We start from the raw sequence: 21,669 nt of genomic DNA on the forward strand, positions 1-21,669 counted from the left end.
CTTTGGTAACCTTAACCAAATGTCACAAGAACAGTAAAGTCATCAAAAATTTGGATTCACTGGATATGTTTTAGAAACCCAAAGTGCTTAATCTCATTTAATGAACACTGTTTTACAAATGTGAAACAAAGACATAAAGATTTCACTTCAGTTTGCTTCAGACTAGAATTTTATGAACTATAGGAAAATTCTCAGCAAGAAATATCATATATGAATTGTCAAAATTAACTATCACTTAATACTTATTTATTTAGCTTTAGAGAATATCCAAATTATGTGGGAGCTGCATTTCCTGGAAAGATGTGTGTTACCGGTTATTCTGCAGGAGTTGCTTTGGTATGTAATGACTTAATCTTATTTGAAAACAAGTGCATTAAAAATTTTCCCAGCATTACGGCATGTATTTTACACATTTTACATTTATATTTACATTTAGATATTGCATTTATATTTTCATCACTGTTAAAACTTTGAAATATGTAGAATTAGTAGAATTCATAGAATTCTGAAGTGCAAAGTATCTTATTACAGATATTTGGAAGTTAAAGTGGAATAAAATATCACAGATACACTTGTATTCCTTACTATATTGAAGAATGCATCATGAAAAGATCTGCAAAGATATTCCTATAACCTAAATAGATTTTTTTTTCTTGTAGGTATAAAATTGGAGATGTAGTCTTACAGATAAAATAACTTCAAAATCAAATCAAGTGATCAACCAAAAATATGATAAAAATTCTTTAAAATGTTTCAAACTTTCATGTTATTGTTCAGTTGCTCAGTCATGTCCAACTCTTTGTGATGCCATGGACTGCAGCATGCCAGGCTTTCCTGTCCTTCACCATCTCCTGGAGTTTGCTCAGACTTATGTCCTTTGAGTCAGTGACTCCATCCAACCATCTCATCCTCTGCTGTCGCTTTCTCCTTTTGCCATCTATCTTTCCCAGCATCAGGGTCTTTTACAATGAGTTGGCACTTTGCATCCAGTGGCCAAAGTATTGGAGCTTCAGCATCAGTCCTTCCAATGAATATTCTGTGTTGATTTCCTTTAGAATTGACTGGTTGGATCTCCTTGCAGTCCATGGGACTTTCAAGAATCTTCTGCAGCACCACAATTTGAAAGCATCAGTTCTTTGGCGCTCAGCCTTTTTTATGGTCCAGTTCTCATATCCATACATGACTACTGGAAAAACCATACCTTTGACTATATGAATCTTTGTTGGCAAAGTAATGTCTCTTTTTTAACATGCTGTCTAGGTTTGTTATATCTTTCCTTCCAAGGAGCAAGCATCTTTTAATTTCATGGCTGCAGTCACCATCAGCAGTGATTTTGGTGCCCAGAAAAATAGTCTGTCATTGTTTCCATTGTTTCCTATCAATTTGCCATGAAGTGATGGAACCAGATGCCATGATCTTCAATTTTTGAATGTTGAGTTTTAAGCCAGCTTTTTCACTCTCTTTTTTTACCTTCATCAAGAGGCTGTTTAGTTCCTCTTCACTTTCTGCCATAAGGGTGGTATCATTTGCATACCTGAGGTTATTGATATTTCTCCTGGCAGTCTTGATTCCAGCTTGTGCTTTTTCCCAGCTTGGCATTTCTCATGATGTACTCTGCATATAAGTTAAATAAGCAGGATGACAATATGCAGCCTTTATGTACTCTGTTCCCAATTTGAAGCCAGTCCATTGTTCCATGTCCGGTTCTAATTGTTGCTTCTTGATCTGCATACACGTTTCTCAGGAGGCAGGTCAGGTGGCCTGGTATTCCTTTCTCTTTAAGAATTTTCCAGTTTGTTGTGATCCACACAGTCAAAGGCTTTAAGTGTTGTCAGTGAAGCAGACGTAGATGTCTTTCTGGAACTCTCTTTGCCTTTTCTATGATCCAGCAGATGTTGGCAATTTGATCTCTGGTTCCTCTGCCTTTTCTAAAACCAGCTTGAACATCTGGAAGCTCATGGCTCACATACTGTTGAAGCCTATCTTGGAGAATTTTGAGCATTACTTTACTAGCCTATGAGATGAGTGCAATTGTGCAGTAGTTTGGGCATTCTTTGGCATTGTGTTTCTTTGGGATTGGAATGAAAACTGACCTTTTCCAGTCCTGTGGCCACTGCTGAGTTTTCCAAATTTGCTGGCATATTGAGTGCAGCACTTTCACAGCATCATCTTTTAGGATTTGAAAAAGCTCAGCTGGCATTCTATCACCTTCACTAGCTTTGTTCGTAGTGATTCTTCTAAGGCTCACTTGACTTTGCATTCCAGGATGTCTAGGTGAGTGATCACACCATCGTGATTATCTGGGTTATGAAGATCTATTTTTGTATAGTTCTTCTGTGTATTCTTGCCACCTCTTCCTAATATCTTCTGCTTCTGTTAGGTCCATACCATTTCTGTCCTTTATTGTGCCCATCTCCCAGCTTTTCATGAAATGTCCCCTTGGTATCTCTAATTTTCTTGAAGAGATCTCTAGTCTTTCCCATTCTTTTGTTTTCCTCTGTATCTTTGCATTGATCACTGAGGAAGGCTTTCTTATCTCCCCTTGCTTCTCTTTGGAACTCTGCATTCAAATGGGTATATCTTTTCTTTTCTTCTTTGCCTTTACCTTCTCTTCTTTTCTTAGCTATATGTAAGGCCTCCTCAGTCAAACATTTTGCCTTTTTGCCCTTCTTTTTCTTGGGGATGGTCTTGATCACTGCCTCCTGTACAATGTCACAAACCTCCGTCCATAGTTCTTCAGGCCCTCTGTTTATCAGATCTAATCCCCTGAATCTATTTCTCACTTCCACTGTATAATTGTAAGGGATTTGATTCAGGTCATACCTGAATGGTCTAGTGGTTTTCCCTAGTTTCTTCAGTTTAAGTCTGAATTTTGCAATAAGGAGTTCATGATCTAAGCCACAGTCACTCCTGGTCTTGTTTTTTCTGACTGTATAGAACTTTTCCATCTTCTGTTGGAAAGAGTATAATCAGTCTGATTTTAATTTTGACCATCTGGCGATGTCCTTGTGTAGAGTCATCTCTTGTATTGTTGGAAGAGGGTGTTTGGTATGACCAGTATATTCTCTTGGCAAAACTCTGTTAGGCTTTGCCCTGCTTCATTTTGTACTCCAAAGCCAAACTTGCCTCTTATCCAGGTATCTCTTGACTTCCTACTTTTACATTCCAGTCCCCTGTGACAAAAAGGACATCTTCTTTTTGGTGTTAGTTCTAGAAGGTCTTTTCGGGCTTCATAGAACTGTTGAGCTTTAGCTTCTTTGACATTAGTGGTTGGGACATAGACTTGGATTACTATGATATTGAATGGTTTGCTTTGGAAATGAACAGAGACCATTCTGTTGTTTTTGAGATTGCACACAAGTACTGCATTTAGGACTTTTTTGTTTACTCTGATGGCTACTCCATTTCTTCTGAAGGATTCTTTCTCACAGTAGTAGATGTAATGGTCATCTGAATTAAATTAGCCCTTTCTAGTCCATTTTAGTTCACTGATTCCTAAAATGTTGTTGCCCACTCTTGGCATCTCCTGTTTGACCACTTCCTTGATTTACCTTGATTCATGTACCTAACAGTCCAGGTTCCTATGCAATATTGTTTTTTATAGCATTGGACTTGACTCCATCACCAGTCACATCCACAATTGGGAGTTGTGTTTGCTTTGGCTCCATCTCTTCATTCTTTCCTGAGCTATTCCTATAGCTTGGTTTTTATCTTGGCGATTTTGTTTGGTTCCGTTTTATAGTTTCTAGTTCCTTGGTTCAGTAATGTGTGTTTCCATTGACAATCTTTCTTAATTCCTTCAGCATTTTTGTTAATTGCTCTTTGAACTTGGGTTCTGGTAGATTTGGGATGTCTGTTACATTGTTTTTTTCAGAAGATTTATCTTTTTTTAACTGGGAGTAGTTCTTCTGCCTTTTCCTTATAGTTCTCTGACTATTAATTTAAGAGAAACAGTTATCTACTCTGGTCTGAAGGTCTGTTTTTATGTAGAACTGAAAGCTGAGCACAGAAGAATTGATGCTTTTGAACTGTGGTGTTGGAGAAGACTCTTGAGAGCACACTGGACTGCAAGGAGATCCAACCAGTCCATCCTAAAGGAAATCAGTTCCGGGTGTTCTATGGAAGGACTAATGTTGAGGCTGAAACTCCAATATTTTGGCCACCTGATGTGAAGAGCTGACTCATTTAAAAAGACCCTGATGTTGGGAAAGATTGAAGGCATGATGAGAAGGGGACGAGAGGATGAGATGGTTAGATGGCATCACGGACTCAATGGACATGAGTTTGGGTAAACTCCGGGAGTTGGTGATGGACAGGGAGGCCTGGCATGCTGTGGTTCATGGGGTTGCAAAGAGTCGGACACAACTGAGCTACTGAACTTAACTGAACTGACCCTTTATGTAAGATTGTGTAAGTCCAATAGTTTTGGTTCAAGGGCTGTTTTGATATGAATGCTTGACATGTCTTTCTCAGGGTGTGCTGGCCCTTGTCCCCTTGATAGGGGGTGTGCTTGTGGTGTGCTGACTGGAGCCTGCACTGGAGGTTGGGTGGAGCCTCTTCTTTGCTCTGTGGTTGTCACAGCCTTGTTGGGGACAGAATCTGCTCTTCAGTTGTTGGAATGGAAGTTTCCAGATCCTTTTCTAAACTGTTGTGTGAGGTAGGACTGGAGCACTCCTACTGGGACAGGAGCTGCTGTGAACTCCTCCCCAGGTGCTGTCCACCAAGATGTGTGATTGTGTGATGTTGCCCACCACTTGATGTGTGCACCCACTAAGTTTTCTGATTGTGGCACCTGGACTCATCTCTGTCATAGGAGTACCAATAATTAGCTCAGATGTCCCTCAGGCTTGAATGCATTGTTCTGGCCCCAAAACTCACTGGTCTGAGTCCTTCCAAAGTTATACTCCTGTGCCTGATTTGGGAGCGTGGATAATCAGCTTAAATTTCAGGTCCCCCACCTCCATGTTTGGGTACTCTGGAACTTTGCAAAACCCTCGGTGGTGGAAACCATGCTTTGTTGTGAGCATGCTGACAAGAAAACTGCTATGGTGCACCTGTGACCCTTGTTTTGTGTGTTGACAATGGGACTCTTATGGTGGACTCCCACATCATTCTGTACACATTCCCAGTCATGACCCAGACTATACTCCAGGCCCTTCAAGCTATCTCTGTATAGCCAAACTGAGTCCTTTCTCCAGACTGTCCATTGAAGCTTTGAGATTCAGAACTTGGCCACTTCACACTCATGAATATTTAGGCATGTGGGAAGCTTGCTGACATGCAAAGGCAGTCTGTGCTGTCTCTCTGTGCCCTGCTGGGGCGTAATCCACCTCCCACATTCTCCCTTGTGTCTCTGATGCTCCCTCTCTGTCCCAGCAGACCTCCCAGGTGGTAAAGGAGATTTCTAGAATAAGGGAACCTTTCTTCTTTCACAGCTCCCTGCCTAGGGGCAGAGGTCCCGTTCCAGTTCCTCTTTTCCCTTGTCCCTTCCTCGTACTCCACTATCTAAGAATCCTTCTTGCAGATTTAGTTGAATGTGATCTTACGCCTGCTTTCAGTAGATTTTCTGTGAGATGTGTTCTGCATGTAGATGTATTTTTGATGTATTTGTGGGAGGAGGTAAGTTCCAGGTGCCTCTATTCTGTCATCTTCATCTCCTCCCACTCAGTAGCATTTTCAAACTTTATACTTCTCTTCTTCTCCAGGGTCTTATTCTTTTTTAGTTATTAATTATAGTTTATGTGCTTTTACATCTCTTTTTATATTATATATCCTATAATGTATTTTATTATAATTGTTTTAGTATATTTGTTTTTCCACTTTTAAACTAGAGTGAATTATGCACCATCATGATGCTATCACAGTATCTAATTCTGACTATACACCTGCCATTAACAGTGACATTTATGCTAATTTTCTCATGTTTTAATGATGTTAATTAGCATTATTTTACTTCAACTTCACTCCCTTTAGTATTTCTTGTAAGGCATCTCTAGTGATGATTAACTCCTTTAGCTTTTATTTGTTTTAGAATCATGATCTCTTCTTCATTTATGAAGCACAGCTTTGCTGGGCATAGAATTCTTAGTTGACAGTTTTTTCTTTTGATATTTTGAATATATAATCCTATTCTCTCCTCACCTGAAATATTTCTGTTGAGAAATATGCTCATAGTCTTACGGGAGTTCCCTTGTGTATAACCTGATATCTTCTTTTTCTTTCAAAATTCTTTCTTTTTCTTTATTTTAATTATTTAATTGTAATGTGTCCTCATGTAGCCCTATTTGGGTTCAACCTATTCAGGATCCTTTGTGTGTTATGCACTTGGAAATCCATTTCTTTCCCAGTCTTGGAAAGTTTTCAGCCATTTTGCTTTAAATGTACTTTCTGTCCCTTCCTTTTCTCCTTTTCAAGTTCCTAAGATATGGATATTAGTGTGTGTGTGTGTGTGTGTGTTCGTCCCATAGTCGTGTAGGCTTTCTTCTCTCTTTTTCATTCTTTTTAAGGTTTTGCTCTTCTGACTGAATAATTTTAAATATTCTTGAATTCTAGATCACTGATTCTTTATTCTTCTTGTTCAAGCCTACTGTTGAAGCCCTAGGACATCTTTTTTTAAATTTTTATTTCTTCGTTGACCTTATTTTCTTCATTCACCATTTTCTAATTTCATTTAGTTATCTGTTTGCTTTTGTAGTTCACTAAAATTCTTTAAGAAGTTTATCCTGAATTGTTTCTCTGACATATCTCCTTTCCTTTTGGGTCATTTATTTGCAGCATTTTTAGTTTAATTTTATTGTGTTACATTCACCTGATTTTTCTTACTTTCTTCATTCCTTACTTTGGTATCTGTGCATTTGAGTAATTGGTCTCCTCTTCCAGACTTTACAGGCTTATTTTGGCAGACAGTTCTTCACTAGCCAGTTCAGTTGAGGTTTTTGGACATGTACTTGGGCAGACAGGTCCTATTTTGGGGCAAGAGCCACTGTCCAAGCTCTGAAGTCAAGGATGAGGGGTATTAACTGTCAGATAGGACTGCTGGCATGGTTCCCTGCCCAAATGAGGCAGTAGGATATACTCTGTGGTTGTCCAGATTCACTGATCAGCCTTCCTAAAAGGTAAGGAAAAAGAACTTTACTCAGCATTAGCTGCGGAATGAATTAGCTTCCCTGCCCTGACAAGGCAGCAGAGTAGGCCCTATGACTTGCATGCCTCATTATTTGTGGACACACGTTAGGCAGACTGTACCCTTAATTCCTTGGCCACATGGGACCACTGGGTTTTGTTCTAAAGATGGGGAAAACCATGAGCTGTGCTCTCTGTTCAAGTGCCACTGTAAGCAGGATTGTTGGATAGATGGCACAGCTTCCTGTGTGCTCTGGCTAGATTCATTGGTTGGGCTTTCTGAAGGCTATATTTAGCAATGGCAGGGCTATGAGTTTGTTTCCTTGCCCAGGTGGAATTGGAGAATCAGCTTAGCTCTTTGTGGGGTCAACCCAAGCTATCTGTTACTCCAGGTTTCCTGGCCAAACAGTGCCACTGGCTTTTCCCTGTGAACAATCAACTCTGCCTGCTATACTCTCTGTTCAAGTGTTGCTGCACTATGCAGCTACCAGGTATTTTAATGAGGCTTCTGGTTAGGGGTGCTGCTGCTGCTGCTAAGTCACTTCAGTCGTGTCCAACTCTGTGCGACCCCATAGACGGCAGCCTACCAGGCTCCTCTGTCCCTGGGATTCTCCAGGCAAGAGTACTGGAGTGGGTTGCCATTTCCTTCTCCAATTCATGAAAAGGAAAAGTGAAAGTGAAGTTGCTCAGTCGTGTCCGACTCCTAGCGACCCCATGGACTGTAGCCCACCAGGCTCCTCAGTCCATGGGATTTTCCGGGCAACAGTACTGGAGTGGGTTGCCATTGCCTTCTCCTCTGGTTAGGGGTAGCCAGGGGCTATACTAGTCATTGCTGCTGCTGCTGCTGCTAAGTTGCTTCAGTCGTGTTCGACTCTGTGCGACCCCATAGACGGCAGCCTACCAGGTTCCCCCGTCCCTGGGATTCTCCAGGCAAGAATACCGGAGTGGGTTGCCATTTCCTTCTCCAATGCATGAAAGCAAAAAGTGAAAGTGAAGTCGCTCAGTCGTGTCCGACCCTTCAAGACCCCATGGTCTGCAGCCTACCAGGCTCCTCCGTCCATGGGATTTTCCAGGCAAGAGTACTGGAGTGGGGTGCCATTGCCTTCTCCATACCAGTCATTAGGCAAGGCTATAAACAGCTATGCTGACTGGGTAGAGGGTCCAGGGATAGCAAGGCTTTTCATTTGAGGACTCAAATCAGGCAGATCTGCACCTCATTGACTTCCCTGGTCATACACTTCCACTGTCCTGGCTCTGCGGATCTACCAGTTGGGACCTACAGTTGCTGTGGATGGGAATTTGGCTTGCCAAGGTCTAAGCATTGATTGTTGCAACCCTCACCCCTACCCCATCTTCTCTGTCATGATCAGATTTACAGTGGTCAAATCCCACTCATCCTTTGTGATCCTCATGGGGCAAGACCAGAGTAGGGCTCCCAGAAGTGACCCCCAGTACTGGGGGATCTAGATGTCCACTCTGTACTCTTTTCCCACTTTGGGCACCATAGCCTGGGAAGACCTCTCAGTGTTGTGCTGCATCAATGTTGGGGAGGGGTAGTGCATTCATGTATAACTGCTCCTGCTAATCTTCTTATGAGATCTGTCTTGATCTCTGGTGCCGGTGTTACTTCAGCCTCACTTCCATGTTCTGGGATTTTCTCAGTGGTGTCTTGTCCATAAATAGTTGCAGTTGTTCTTGTGACAGGGAGTAAAGTTGGGAAAGACCTATGTTGTCATCTTGTTAATATCACTCCTGTTGTAATTTAATTCTGATTAGGGACCTGGAAATAAGCAAGGGTAATGAGACAAAAGTTCGAGGTATTGTCATTAAAAAGTGTCATTTTTAAAATGTAGGGACTTTTTCATCGTGTATAGGGAAGCTTACTCTACTGGCAAGAGAAGTCCAGTGATATTTGTCCATGACACTCTAGTTCCCATTTCAAGTTTCAGATTCTGACTCCTGCATCAAATCTGGGAAGTTTGATAATTAAATTGGTGCTATAACCCTATAGTACTTATAACTAGGCCCTGAGCTTGGTCCTCAAATCAATAACTAGAGGAGATGATGAGTCACTACTGTGCTGCTGTAGAGGCTTTATGATTGCCTATTTACATTCTCAGTTGCTCATTTATAGTTTTTCCTTTCTGTTTCATAATGTGCTTCCTCTAGCACTTCCATAAGAAGCCAGTTGACCCCACAATATTTATTATAGCTTGTTTTTGTAAGAGTGAAGTGCCTTGATGAGCCTCACATCTTGGCCTCTACTTGCACCTTATCTTATGCCACATTTGGCAATAATTTGAGAAATTATGATATCATTACATATCGTGAATTACCATTGTCCTATTTCTCCTTGTTAGGGAAGATAAGATATTTGTGCATTTGTTATATTTGTGACAGCCTAATCATAAGAAAGCTTTCTTGAGGATCTATTTTCCATGGTTTTTCATGATACTAGTTACTGTATCTTTGAGAATATTGGCTGGAAGCACATAGTGTACTTACAACTGAGTAATTTGATTGTGTGGCCACTTTGTGAGCTGGGAAGTGGAGTATCATATGGACTATCCTGAATGAACATGATAGCTGGTCTAAGAAATTAAATTAGGCAAATGGAAAATCATGGTCCATATAGCCAAAAATCTGATGTAAAAATAGCACATTTATGTAGTTATGACAATTATTTAAGGGTTATCTTAGGCATTCAATTGTTAAATAATGGCAAAACTAGACATAGGTTCATACGCGTATATCTCAATAAAATTTTATAAGAAGAACTTCAGGTTCTTAGTTGTCTAAGGAACTGTATTTCCATATTCTTAAGTATTTGATAAAACAATAAAATGATTTTAATTAGAAAAATACTATTTTTTACCACCCTTCAGTGAAGTGTCTTTTATTTGAATTTTCTTTGTTGTTGATGTAGTATCCCAAGGAGATGACTTTGGAGGCAGTTTCAGTTATTGTCACCCAGATGCTGGGACTCAGTCTGGGAATATCATACGATGACCCAAAGAAATGTCGATGTTCAGGAGCCATCTGCATAATGAGTACAAAAGCCGTGTAAGTTTTTCCAAAAATAAATTTTACTTGTTGAATTTATCAATAATTTGTTTAAATAATTCAAGTGAAAATTTTTAGTATTTGCTTATAGTGCAAATTAACTATATAAATGGACCAAGTATCACAAAATCAAAATATGAAATTTTAAGCCTAAGAGTAGTTTGGGGGAAGGTTAGTATTAAGAACAAAATAACAAATCCAGTCTGCAAGATACATTACCAAAGGAATTTCCCATAGACTGTGTATTTTATGAAATCAATTAGGATCTTTAAAAATATGCTGTAGCTCAAAACAAGTGACCTTTGCTTTTAGAGTATATTAATATTCTGGGGAAACTTCAATCTAAATTACATAACATTTGTGTGACTTTGGATAAATGACTAGACCTTGCTTAGATTTATTTTTCTCATCTTTAAAATGGAAACGATTATGCCTATTGTTTTGTTTTCCAGCGTGATATAAGAATGAAATGAGAAAATAAAATAGGAAAGTGTTTTTTAAATTGTAAATTTTCACAAGTATGTGATGGATTAGTTACAGGGATTTATAAATTTGCCAGTGTTCCTTACATGGTATATCATACAAGGACTATAGCAGCTGTCATTAGTATTCTAAAGTTTTTCATTTGTAAAAAGGGTCTGTGCTAAGTATGACCTATTCATAACTGAAGAACAACCAACAGTCAAAGGTGAAAACAAGCCATTACTTTTCGAAAACATACTCTTTTTATCGTTCTAAGCACCACATAAGGCTAGTTCTTACATTCTAAAAATGGCTCAAATACATACATATTTTTATATACAGACATATTACATTATAAACTAGTTCTACGTGTGTTATATGTAAAAATAATATTTATATGTATAAAGTATTTAATTTTATTAAATTTCAATGTATAAATTATAATACTATTTATTGAATCAAATATAAGATTTATATAACTGTATAAACAATATGAGCATTGCCATCTTGGGCCTGTTGTCCATTTGGCCAACTATTTTCAAGTATGCTTATGACAAGATGCTTTGTGTAGCTCACCAGAGTCTGGTATTAATGATAATAAAAATAACAAATATTTACATTGTACTTGCTGTGTGCTAGAGGCTACTTCAAACACTTTACATATGTTGTGTCGTTTGGTTTTCACAGCATCTCCTTAGGGCAGGTCCTAATATTCTCACCTTTACGGATGAGAAACTGAATTATAAAAAGGATAACTATCTGTGGTCAGATAGTTGGTTGTGGCAGTCCACAGTTTTGAACCCAGTCATTCTGGCTTTAGAATCTGTGTTAATAATAAACCTTTGTATTTATATACTGCTTTATGATATCTCAAATGCTTTCATACGTATTCTCCATTTTCTTAAGGAAACTTTTTTGATGTGTGTAGGGCAAGTGTTATCTTAATTTTTACGAAATTTAACAATTTTATTTGCATCTATATGTAAGGTATATAAATGAATATATAAGATCTATCTATAAATGTATATAGATGTATCTTTTGCATTTCCACAGTACTTCTCATATATTATTTTATGTAATTTTCAAAGAAACCGTGTAAGTAAAGCAAATATTATTATTTCCAGTTGTCTTTTTCCATGTATTTTTAAATTTTTCTATGCTTTAAGGTTAACAATCATTTAATGTATTAACATTTTCACTTATAAACATACAATTTGCATATACAGGGAAAAACTGGTTCTGAAGACACCACAGAATACTAGAGACAGGCAAGCAATTGGAAGAAAAAAGAAAAGATCAACCCTAGGGGAAAAAATGGAACTGCATTCTATGCTGGTGTCTGTAAACTTGGGAAGGAGAAAAAGATCGCACCAAATCACAATTAATGTAGAAAAACAAACGTGGGTAATTCTGTATCAATGGCAGGAACTTCTCCCATGATCTAGATCTTGCATCCCAGTCAGGCCCATTTCATGAATGTTGATCTGAAACACAGTGGCTCACCTCTCCCTTTTCTTTAAATCTAACCCTGAAGTTAACTCAAGAAATTAAACGAACAGAGCTAAGAAACAAGCAGACTGGCCTGTGTTCAATATCAATGGCCAGTTATTTAAAAGTGCACGTGGAAGTAAAATGCTGACTAAGCACTTTGCTTTAATTAAAGTGAACAATTTCCTTCCAACTCACCTAACTTCTTGATTTAGGACTACCTAAGCAAGGCGACCAAAAGATTGGCATATATGAGAATTGGGGCCAAGGAAATGAAGCATCTCAGCCCATTTTTATGCTGAGCATGCATTTCCTCTCAGGATCAAGTCACTAGGGACCGTGAACTTCCAGACTCAACTACAGTTGCCCACCGTGGCTTGCCCAGCTAGGGACAGGGACTGGAGATGGGGGATCACGTGTATGTCAGGACTTCAGTCCACAGCTCCCCCTAGTCTGTCAGGGGAAAGCCAGGGGAGCACAGGGAGACCATCTGCTTCAAGGACATTTCAGTGACATAACTCAGTATCTGTGGTTCCAGTAATTCCTAGTTCAAAATTAACACTCTAGTGCAACATTAAAAACTGAGTTTAGTATTTTATTTGTAAAGGATACAGCTTGAATAATGATTACCATCTGAACAAAGCTATTCTTATTACATATGATGTAAAATTAGTAACATTTTTAACTATCAAAACCAGTGTTGTCACACATAACATCTGGCAACTTTCCACCACATGACACATCAAAAGAGATGACAGCCAAGTATACTTCTTTTCAGCTGGAAGCAGACTCTCCAGCGTCAACAGGTACAGTGGAACTGGCTGGGAAACAGACCTGTGGTCACCACAATGCTCATTTGGCATCTAGTTTCCATACAGAGATAGATCTATTTAAGTCTGCCTCAGAGGTGGAGTGGACTGATAAGTGAAACAAAAAACTGTGTCGGTAACTGGCCACATAAAATATAAACACAGTTTGTGCTACTGCTGCTGCTGCTGCTAAGTCGCGTCAGTCATGTCCGACTCTGTGCGACCCCATAGACGGCAGCCCACCAGGCTTCCCTGTCACTGGGATTCTCCAAGTAAGAACACTGGAGTGGGTTTCCATTTCCTTCTCCAATGCGTGAAAGCGAAAAGTGAAAGTGAAGTCGCTCAGTCGTGTCCGACTCTAGTGACCCCATGGACTACAGCCTACCAGGCTCCTTCGTCCATGGGATTTTCCAGGCAAAAGTACTGGAGTGGGGTGCCATTGCCTTCTAGGAGTGTATTTTATGGAAACATGGCCACATGGAGTATAGGGACAGAGACCTTCATTGTGCCTTTGTAAATGTACATTTTTTAAAACATGCAGGACAGAAAGCTGGAATAAGTGAAGTTTTAAAATTTATATAGATAAAGAAATAAGAAATAACAGAAATGCAGGACCCTCAGTTTTTCAGAGCTTCACATATAAGTTGGGGCTCAAAATTAAGTGGTTCACTAAAGTCAGAAATAAAAGCAAGGCTGGTGTCCTAGTCAAGTAGGTAGAGAGGTATCTTGAGCAGGTCATTCATGTCTCTAGGCCGAAATTCCCATCTATAACCTGAGTTTCCCCCACCATGCAACACAGCTCAGGGACAGCAACAGTGCCCAGTCCTACACAGGACAGGAGATGAGCTCATCAACAGCCTTCAGAAGGACATAATAAAACACGTCCTCAGTGCAGCCCAACCCCCTGAAACAGGAACACTGCAACTATGGCTCTAATTTCACTTTCCTCACCATTCTCTTAATATTACTTTATCAACAAGTAGAAAAATAAGCTATAAGTAGGCTGAAGTGGCAATAAAGAATGCTCAAAGCAAACACTAAAAGCATGATGCCTCTGAATAAAATAAATCTACCTCCACACACTTTTTTGGAGTTGTGCCTTCTTCAAGTTTTAAATGATAAAGCCCTAAAATGTTGACACTCAAGTCTACTCCTTTTTTGGGATGCTTTCTAAGTATTGCAACCAAAAACAAATAAGAATAAAATGAAAAAGCACCGTTTTCAAGGGGGGAACTGCCATCCCACACATCATCCTGAGCAGTTTGCTTTGCTGGAGCCCCAGAGGCTGTGGGATATCACACTGCTGCCTAAGAAAGGTTCCAGCCTATAACTCCTGAAGTAACATGCAGCCAGTTCTGGTCTGAGGTTTCAAAGTCTGACATTAAACCAAAAAACTGCAGTTTTTCTTGCCACAGTCATTCACTCAGTCCTACATCATCACCATGTTACCAGCAAAACACTAAAATAAATTATCCCTTAAGAACTAAGGCCTAACTCTAAAAAGAAAATGGCTTTTCAAAACAAGTGTGTTCAAATAAAGTATTGAGAGAGTTTTATAAGGAAACTCCTCGAATGAGCCAATGGCCTCATATAGTCCGCAGTTAAGCTAAACAGCAGTCCAAATCTTTCTCTGCAGTACTTCTATATCCTTATAAGTATTTTGTCACTACTTTCAAATGAACTATTAAACCTATTATTAAAAGCATTTATAACAAACAGAAATGCCCTGCAAATTATATTATTGTACACAGGGATATCAGAAGCTATGCACGTCTAGGTTCCAAGGACTCTACAAGACCCAGAACAGAGACCCTAAGGCCATGACTGTGGCTGCTCCAGCCAGCATGCCCAGCGCCAAGTCACTGTCATTGTTTTGATACCACTCACGAATGATGACTTGGTTGGCAGGCTGCTGTCCATAAAGTCCTGCATATGGGTACTGATAGGGTACAGCATAAGCCTGTCCATTTGCAGCATAGAGAACTTGAGTTCCTTGTGGGTATGCGCCACTGTTTGGACCATAGCCATGTGCCTGCTCAAGGGTTGGTGCAGCATAGTCTGTGTAAGAAGGTGGGGAGGGAGCCACAGCTGTCTTCATCATACATGACTTCTGAGCCAACATAAGCCAATATAATCCTGGAGTGTAAACTTCCAGTCCAAACAATCATCTGTGCTTTCTGCACCAAGACTGATGGTTTTCCCATCTCGGCAAACAATCTGCAGCATACAGTCTTTCGGCTTCCCATCTGGTGGCTGAATATCCCGACATTCATATCCCACGCAGATGTTGATGCAGTCCACTGCCACGTGGACCTCGTCTTCTACACTCTGCCGAGTTTGGTCACCATAATAGATCAGGTGACCATCTGACCACAGGTCAAACCAGTTCTTCCAGTGCTTCAAAATGGTACTCTGTCACAGCAACCATCCACTCTTCACAAATGCCATTTTCTCACCTGCAAAGCCTCCAGCCACCACTGTGCACGGCAACAGGTCCATAGCAAAAGGAACTGCCGGGTTACTTGGCTCTGGCTGCCTCACGCTAGTGTCCTGGCCGCCGTCCGCTGTCCTCCATGTGTTTTTTTAAAATGCCTTTGAGTACACAGAGCCTAAATGACTCTACATCAGATACACAGGTTATAAGTGGACAACTGTGGCTGATGTCAGTAATCTCATCAATGATTTATTGGTCACTTACTATAAGCCAGAAAGTTTAATTAGACACTTATTAATATTTAATCCTCATAACAAGCCTGTGAGGTGGATGGATATTACCCCTATTTGGAGATAAGAAAACAGAGAGTTTAATCACTTTGCTTAAAATCTCATTAAGTCTCAAGATTGGTACTAGTCAACAAGTTTATCTAACTCAAATCTTTGTTATTTTCTCTACTTCATGTTGATCTCATATAGAAGACAGTTATTATATTGGAATTAATTTAAACCAAGTAGCAAAAGAACATTAAAATATATTTGTACAAACTTCATTATTTCAGTGATCTTCCTAATACATTATTTTGATGACTTAATTTATATTTGCTTTTTAAAAGTAGGTAACTTTTAACATAGTCTGTACAACAGATGAATTCAGAAGTGAAGGGAGTAAGGACTCCCAGCAGCACATTCCTCTCTGGTCACCAGCGCTATATGCTCTAGTGGTTCTCCCTGAGAGGGCTATGAGTATCCTTCTATTGCTGTGGACTAACTACTGTGGGTTGTCTGGTAGACTTGGCTGGGTTGGCCCCTCTTCAATTGATTGCTAATCTCTGCCTTGTTCAGATGCCACCAGCCACTGGTGGGTGGAGCTGTGTCACAAGGAGGCTGGCTGTGGAACCTCATTGCTCAGTGGTTGCTGGAACTGGGATTGAGATGGGTGGCTGTGGGGCCAGGGGTCCTGCATGGACCTAGTATCTGTCTGCTGGTGGGTGGTACCAGTTCCTGAAATGGCTTACTGCACAGTCCAGTGTGTCCCAAAGCTGTTGACAGCCTGCTAGTGAGCAGGGCTGAATCCCAGGTTGGCCAAATAAGGGGCCCAGGGTGTCTCAAAAATACTGTTAATCTGCTCATGTGTAGGTCTGGAGCTCAGAGACTCCTGGGGCTGTTGCTTGCCTGCTGGTGGATCAGCTGGGTCCTGAAATGGCAGGCTCTGGGGCTCTGGTGGTACTGAGGTTGATGTTTACCCACTGGTTGGTGGGGTCAGAGTTCAGGAGATACCAAGGTTAGTGATATGTCCTTGTTGGGGAGGCTGGTGGTGAGGGCAGAGCTGACTAGTGGGGGAGGCTGCTCTTGAGGAAGCTAGAGCTGAACTTACTGGTGGGTCACCTATCCAGGAGTATGAGTCTTGACTTTACCATGTCTCCACCCCTCCCACTCATCTACTTATGGTTCCTTCTTCATATCTTTAGTTGTAAAAGATCTTTTCTGCTGTTCTTCTAATCTTTCTCATCAGTAGTTGCTCTGTAAATTGTAGATTTGATGTGCGCATGGGAGGAAGTTAGCTTAGAGTCTTCCTATTCGTTGGAAGTCATTTGGAAGCCATCTTGTCATTCTCCAAAATTACTCGGTTCTTTTCTTTGTTTCTTTTTTTTGTATGTGTGTATTTTTGGCTGCCCTGGGTCTTTGTTGCCGGGTGTGGGCTTTCTCTAGTTGTGGGCAGTGGAGGCTACTCTCTAGTTGTGGTGCCCGGGCTTCACGCTGTGGTGGCTTCTCTGGTTGTGGGGCATGGGCTCTTGGGTATTTGGTCTTCAGCAGTTGCTGCATGGGAGAAGGCAATGGCACCCCACTCCAGTACTCTTGCCTGGAAAATCCCATGGACGGAGGAGCCTGGTGGGCTGCAGTTCATGGGGTCACTAAGAGTCGGGCACAACTGAGCAACTTCACTTTGACTTTTCACTTTCATGCATTGGAGAAGGAAATGGCAACCCACTCCAGTGTTCTTACCTAGAGAATCCCATGGACGGTGGAGCCTGGTGGGCTGCCATCTAGAGGTCGCACAGAGTTGGACACAACTGAAGCGACTTAGCAGCAGCAGCAGCAGCAGTTGCTGCATGTAGCCTCAGCAGTTGTGTCTCAAGGGCTCCCAAGTGCAGACTCAGAAGCTGTGGTGGCAGGGCTTAGTTGCCCCAAGGCATGTGGGATCTTTCTGGACCAGTGATTGGACCCATGTCTCCTGCACTGGCAGGCAGATTCTTAACCAGTGGACCAACAGGGAAACCCTAGTGTATTCTTAATATATATATAGTGGAAATATTCAACAGGAGTTCTCTTAACCAATTTTAAAGTTATTACTTAGATGTGGTTACTATGTTGAACAGCAGATCACTAAAATTTATCCATCTTGTATAACTGAAACTTTATACCCATTTCCCCCTCCTCCTAGCCTCTTGGCAACTCTACATCTGTGGGTGTGAATCTTCTAAATATCTCATATAAATGAAATCATGAAGTATTTCATACTCTGTGACTAGCTTATTTCACTTAGCATAATGACCTTGAGATTTTGTACTGTTGTTGCATATGGCAGAACTTGCTTCTTTTTTTAAAGATTGAATAATATTCCGTTGCAAGTTATATTCCATTGCAAGTACGTACCACATTTTGCTCATCCATTCATCTTTCAATGACATTTAGGTTGCTGCCATATCTTTACTATTGTAAATATTGCTGCAATAAACATAGGAGTACAGATATCACTTACATATTCTAATTTCAATAGTTTTGGATGTATACCTAGAAGCAGGATTGCTGGATCATATGGTATTCTATTTTTAATTTTTTGAGAAACCTCTTTACTGTCTTCAGCAGAGACTGGATTTACATTTCCATGAACAATGTACTGTGTTTCCAGTTTCTCCGTGTCCTTGCCAACAATGTTCATCTATTTTTAAAGGAATCAAGAGGGAGGGTACATACATATAATTATAGATGATTCGTGTTGTTGTATGGCAGAAACCAACACAACGTTGTAAAGAAATTTTCCTCCAGTTAAAGAAATAAGTTAAAAAGAGAATCATAGCTATCTTAACAGGTATGAGGTGATAGCTCATTGTTTTTTCTTTTGATTTGGACTTCCTTGATGATTAGTGATGTTGATGACCTTTTCATGTACCCGTTGTTCGTTTATATGTGTCTTCTTTCAGAAATGTGTATCCAAATCCTATGCCCATTTTCTAATTGGGTTGTTTAGTTTTTCCTGTTGAACTTGATTTTGTTTTAAGAGAATATGTGTTCAGTGAATGAAATCACATGTCCTCCTGAGGAATGACTGGCCTCTAAGCATTTGTTATGAACACTTAGCATTACCTCTTGAATTTAGCATTTTGAAATTGACTTGTATAATATAGAATTGTGTTTTCAGAAGAATAATGCCATTAACATTATATGGATCCATTTTTAGGCAATCCAGTGGTATGAAGACTTTTAGCGATTGCAGTTTGAGAGACTTTGAACATTTCATTTCAAACGTGGGGGCCCAGTGTCTTCAGAATAAGCCACAAATGCAGAATAATCCAACAGAAATCTGTGGCAATGGCAGAGTGGAGGGAAATGAAGCCTGTGACTGTGGTTCTGAGGAAGTAAGTCTAATAATTTGAAAATTGATAAACTTATTGTTTCTGTTCATCCTTTGTAATAAATGCTGTATACCTCAAATATGACTGGGTGCCATGCAAAATATCAGCAATAATGAAATAAAGTTAAAATGCATACAAGAATATGCTATCTAGATTTAATAGGTTGAAGAGTTTTGGACAAATGTTAAGACTATTCCCCTAAAATTATTGCTGGTAGGAAAAGGAAGTCTAGAATGAGCTTTTGGTTCCAGACTAAATATGTACAGTATTTTCAAATCTGTGCTTAACCTCTGGACATTTGATAAGTGTCTTACTGAAGATTAGTATGGGAGTAGACCATAAAGTATCCTTTAGGGTATTGCCTCACAATGGAGGGACAACTATTAATGTTACAATCTGAACAGTGGGTGATTCTGATTCCCCCATATCACCCTCTTCCCTCTTCCCACTGATAACCACTAGTTTGGCCTTTATCTCTGAGGGTCTATTTCTGTTTTGTCATATTCATGCATTTTTAAATTTATATTCCACATATAAATGATAACATAGAGTGTTTTTCTTTGTCTTTGTTTGACTTACTTCATTAAACATAATACTCTCTGGTTCCATTCATGTAGTTTCATAATACTCTCTGGTTCCATTCATGTAGTTTAAATGGCAAAATTTCATTCTTTTTTAATGCCTGAATAATATATATATATATATATATACACACACACACACATGTGTGTATATAGATACAGTGTATATACATATATACATATATGTATATGTATGTGTATGTGTGTATATATATACACACATACATACATATATATATGCACATACACCACATCTTCTTTATGCATTCGCCTGTTGACAGACACTTATGTTGCTTCTGTGTCTTGGCAATTATAAATAATGCTTCTATGAACATTGGGGTGTATGTATAATTTTAAATTAGTGTTGTTTTCTTTGGATATATATTCAGGAATGGAATTGCTGGATCATAGGCTATGGTTTTTCCAGTGGGCATGTATGGATGTGAGAGTTGGACTGTGAAGAAAGCTGAGAGCCAAAGAATTGATGCTTTTGAACTGTGGTGTTGGAAAAGAGTCTTGAGAGTCCCTTGGACTGCAAGGAGATCCAACCAGTCCATCCTAAAGGAGATCAGTCCTGGGTGTTCATTGGAAGGATTGATGTTGAAGCTGAAACTCCAATACTTTGGCCACCTCATGTGAAGAGTTGACTCATTGGAAAAGACCCTGATGCTGGGAGAGACTGGGGGCAGGAGGAGAAGGGGACGACAGAGGATGAGATGGTTGGATGGCATCACCGACTCGATGGACATGAGTTTGAGTGAACTCTGGGAGTTGGTGATAGACAGGGAGGCCTGGCGTGCTGTGATTCATGGGGTCGCAAAGAGTCGGACATGACTGAGCGACTGAAGTGACTGACAGACTGATGGTAGTTTAATTTTGTTTTTCTGAGGAATCTCCATACTGTTTTCTGTAGTGGAAAACATAGTGTACAGTGGTTCTTTTCTCCAAATGCTCACCAGCACAATTTGTTAATTGTGGTCTTTTTGATGATAGTAATTCTGACACATGTGAGATGATCTCTCAATCATGGTTTTGATTTGCATTTCCCTAATGTTTAGTGATGTTGCCATCTTTTCATGTACCTATTGGCATGTCTTTAGAAAAATGTGTATTCAAGTCTCCTGCTTATTTTTAAATCAGGTTGGTTTTTTTTGATACTAGGGCTTCCCTGATAGCTCAGTTGGTAAAGAATCTGCCTGCAATGCAGGAGACCCCGGTTCAATTCATGAGTTGGGAAGATCCGCTGGAGAAGGGATAGGCTACCCACTCCAGTATTCTTGGGTTTCCCGGATGGTTCAGCTGGTAAAAGAATCTGCCTGCAATGTGGGAGACCTTGGTTTGATCCTTGGGTTGGGAAGATCCCCTGGAGAAGGGAAAGGCTGCCCTCTCCAGTATTCTGGCCTGGAGAATTCCATGGACTGTAGAGTCCATGGGTTGCAAAACGTCGGACATGACTTTCATTTTCACTTTTTTGATACTGAGGTTGGTTTTTTGATACTGAGTTGTATGAGCTGTTTATGTAGTTTCAATATTAACCCCTTATCAACCATATTATTTGCAAACATTTTCTCACATTCAGTAGGTTGTTTTTTTTCTTTAACCAATAGTTTCCTGTGCTTTTAAGTTTAATTAGAGCTCATTTGTTTATTTTTGTTTTCTTTGCCTTAAGAGACAGATCCAAAAGGTTGTTGCAGTTAATGTCAGATTATTCTGCCTAAGTTTTCTTCTTGGAGTTTTATGGTTTCTGGTCTTACATTTATGTTTTTAATCTATTTTGAGTTTATTTTAATGTATGGTGTGAAAAAATGTTTCAGTTTTATTCCTTAAATGTAGCTGTCCAGATTTCCCAGCACTGCTTATTAAAGAGATTGTCTTTTCTCTATCGTATATTCTTGCCTGCTTTGTTGAAAATTAATTGATCATAAGTGCATGGGTTTATTTTTAGGCTCTCTGTTCTGTTCCATTGATTTGTATATCTGTTTTGTGCCAGTATCATATTTTTTGTTGTTGTCTCTTTGTACTATAGTTTGAAACTGAGGAGTATGGTATTTCCAGCTATTTTCTTATTTCTTC

The 21,669-nt window shown here is 39.8% G+C and overlaps 1 protein-coding gene and 1 pseudogene across 5 annotated transcripts in view; one reads left to right on the forward strand and one right to left on the reverse strand.

The window, feature by feature from the left end:
* Positions 1-21,669, forward strand: part of ADAM32 (ADAM metallopeptidase domain 32) — a 174,347-nt gene that overhangs the window by 65,517 nt on the left and 87,161 nt on the right. For all 5 annotated transcript variants that reach the window (XR_011564439.1, XM_070781446.1, XM_070781445.1 and 2 more), the window contains 3 exons: positions 255-336; positions 10,049-10,185; positions 18,841-19,018. Coding sequence is in view for 4 of the 5 variants with exons in the window: in XM_070781446.1 (XP_070637547.1) it covers positions 255-336; positions 10,049-10,185; positions 18,841-19,018 (397 nt within the window). In the remaining variant the exon portion in view is untranslated. The remainder of the gene's footprint in view (positions 1-254; positions 337-10,048; positions 10,186-18,840; positions 19,019-21,669) is intronic.
* LOC109553576 (pleckstrin homology domain-containing family B member 2-like) lies at positions 14,757-15,392 on the reverse strand (annotated as a pseudogene).

The sequence above is a fragment of the Bos indicus genome, chromosome 27, assembly GCF_029378745.1.
Source record: "Bos indicus isolate NIAB-ARS_2022 breed Sahiwal x Tharparkar chromosome 27, NIAB-ARS_B.indTharparkar_mat_pri_1.0, whole genome shotgun sequence".
Classification (NCBI taxonomy): domain Eukaryota; kingdom Metazoa; phylum Chordata; class Mammalia; order Artiodactyla; family Bovidae; genus Bos; species Bos indicus.